The sequence below is a fragment of the Arachis ipaensis genome, chromosome B5, assembly GCF_059453495.1.
Source record: "Arachis ipaensis isolate K30076 ecotype BB chromosome B5, ASM5945349v1, whole genome shotgun sequence".
In the NCBI taxonomy this organism is placed as follows: Eukaryota; Viridiplantae; Streptophyta; class Magnoliopsida; order Fabales; family Fabaceae; genus Arachis; species Arachis ipaensis.
Window position 1 is genome coordinate 105,750,949 of NC_142440.1, and position 2,151 is coordinate 105,753,099.

The 2,151-nt window shown below is 39.6% G+C and overlaps 1 protein-coding gene across 1 annotated transcript; it reads left to right on the plus strand.

Moving 5' to 3' along the window:
- The first annotated feature begins 418 nt into the window (after positions 1 to 418).
- LOC148565262 (uncharacterized) lies at positions 419 to 1,338 on the plus strand. Its single transcript, XM_088487135.1, has 2 exons — positions 419 to 703; positions 790 to 1,338. Exons 1-2 carry the CDS (start codon positions 419 to 421, stop codon positions 1,336 to 1,338), a joined length of 834 nt encoding a protein of 277 aa, XP_088343261.1.
- Positions 1,339 to 2,151: the final 813 nt, after the last annotated feature.

Consider the following 2,151-nt stretch of genomic DNA (forward strand, 5'->3'; position numbering starts at 1 on the left):
TGAACATCAACCAATGAATGAGAAGTTCCCAGATGAATATCTTCTCTAATTCCAACAAGCACCTTGGTTTGCTGATATTGCAAACTACAAAGTTAGAAGGAAGATTTCTCAAGAGTTTACCAGAGAACAAGTGAAGAAGCTACTTAAAGAAGCCAAGAAATTCTTGTGGGATGAGCCCTTCATATTTAAGAGGTGTTCAGATGGAATGATAAGAAGGTGTGTTCCTGAGAATGAAATGAGAGACATATTGTGGCATTGTCATGGTTCAGGTTATGGTGGACACTTTGGGCCAGAGAGAACAACTGCTAAAGTGCTTCAAAGTGGATTCTATTAGCCAACCATATTCAAAGATGCCAGAAAGTTTATGCACTAATGCAATGAATGCCAAAGAGCTAGAGGACTAACAAGGAGGAATGAAATGCCTCAAAACTTTATTTTGGAAGTGGAAGTGTTTGATCTCTGGGGCATAGACTTCACGGGACTGTTTCCACCATCATACTTCTTCAAATACATCTTGGTGGCTGTAGAATATGTTTCAAAATGGGTGGAGGTTATGGCAACCACTACATGTGATGCTAATATGGTTCTGCAGTTTCTCAAAAGAAACATCTTCACTAGGTTTGGAGTACCAAAGGGACTTATCAGTGATGGTGGCAGCCACTTTTGCAACAAACCAATGGAGAAGCTGCTCCACAAATATGGAGTAGTTCACAAAGTGGCCACACCATACCACCCTCAGACTAATGGCCAGGCTGAGCAAATAAGGAGCTAAAGAGAATCTTGGAGAAGACAGTTGGGACCACTAGAAAAGATTGGGCAAGAAAATTGGATGATACTCTATGGGCATATAGAACAGCATTCAAAACTCCAATTGGAAAGTCACCCTTTCAGTTAATCTATGGAAAATCCTGTCACCTTCCTGTGGAGCTCGAACATAAAGCTTTCTGGGCCACCAAGCTCCTCAATCTTGTCTCTCAAGCAGCAGGAGAGAAAAGGCTATTACAACTCAATGAGCTGGATGAGTTCAGATTGGACGCTTATGAGAATGCTAAGATATGCAAGGAGAGAGCTAAAAGATGGCATGACAAGAAGATCACAAGAATGGAATTTGAGCCAGGGCAACATGTGTTATTGTACAACTCTAGGCTTAAGATTTTTCCTGGAAAACTCAAATCTAGATGGACTGGCCCTTATCTGGTGACCAAGGTTTCCCCATATGGAAGCCTTGAACTTTTGAATGAAGCTACAAAGGACACATTCACAGCAAATGGTCACAGAGTGAAGCATTATCTGGGAGGATCTTGGAACAAAGAAGAGGGCATTCATGAGCTGGGATGAACAAGAATGGAGGATGTCAAGCTAGTGACAATAAAAGAGCGCTTGTTGGGAGGCAACCCAACTAGAGGTAGTTTTCTTTTTCTAGCTATTTCAATAAAAGGGTTAAGTAAGTTTATCTGTATTGCAAGGAGCTAAGTTTGGTGTTACACACCAAAACAAGTTAAGGGTTAATGTAGGATGCTAAGTTTGGTGTTCCACCAAAAAGTTCATTAAAAATACATTTCAACCCTCTGCATAAATGGTCACTGGCTCCAAATAAACAGGGAAACTACTTAACCATTGTTTGCTTTCTAGTTTATAGTTTGCTTTCTTTAATAAAAGCACAAGGTTTCATGTATGAGATTAATCTGATGCATAGCAGACAGTGGCAAGGAACTAAGTTTGGTGTTCACACACCAAAGTAAGTTCAAAAGCCAACAACCATTCATGCATGCTCACCATCTTTCAAGTGCTTGGGGAACAAGCAACTTCCAATAACTTTGCAGGAATTCAATCAATCTCTTGGAAGAACTATGCACCCTCATCCAAGGACACAAAGAAGGATGCAAAAGCTATGGATGATGAGGACAAAGAAAAAAATTAGAAAACATCACCAAGAGGTTGTATTGTTACTTAATTCCCTCTGATTTGAAGTGCTTTAAATTGGAAGTATAATTGTATCCCTGCTGAGTGGTATTAGTCTAGCTATAATTAAATTGAGTTCTGTTATCTGTCTTTGAAGTATTATTTTGGGCTGCTAGTTTAAAATTCCTAAACCATGCCACCTTACTTGAATTTATGTCTTGTCTCCCTCTGTATAAATAAGAGAAAATG

What these genes read in the sequence shown, in the direction of transcription:
- LOC148565262 (XM_088487135.1), top strand. Translation starts at nt 419, where the DNA reads ATGCCTCAAAACTTTATTTTGGAAGTGGAAGTGTTTGATCTCTGGGGC. An exon ending in AGCTGCTCCACAAATATGGA is followed by an intron (nt 704 to 789) that starts GTAGTTCACAAA and finishes ATCTTGGAGAAG; the next exon opens with ACAGTTGGGACCACTAGAAA.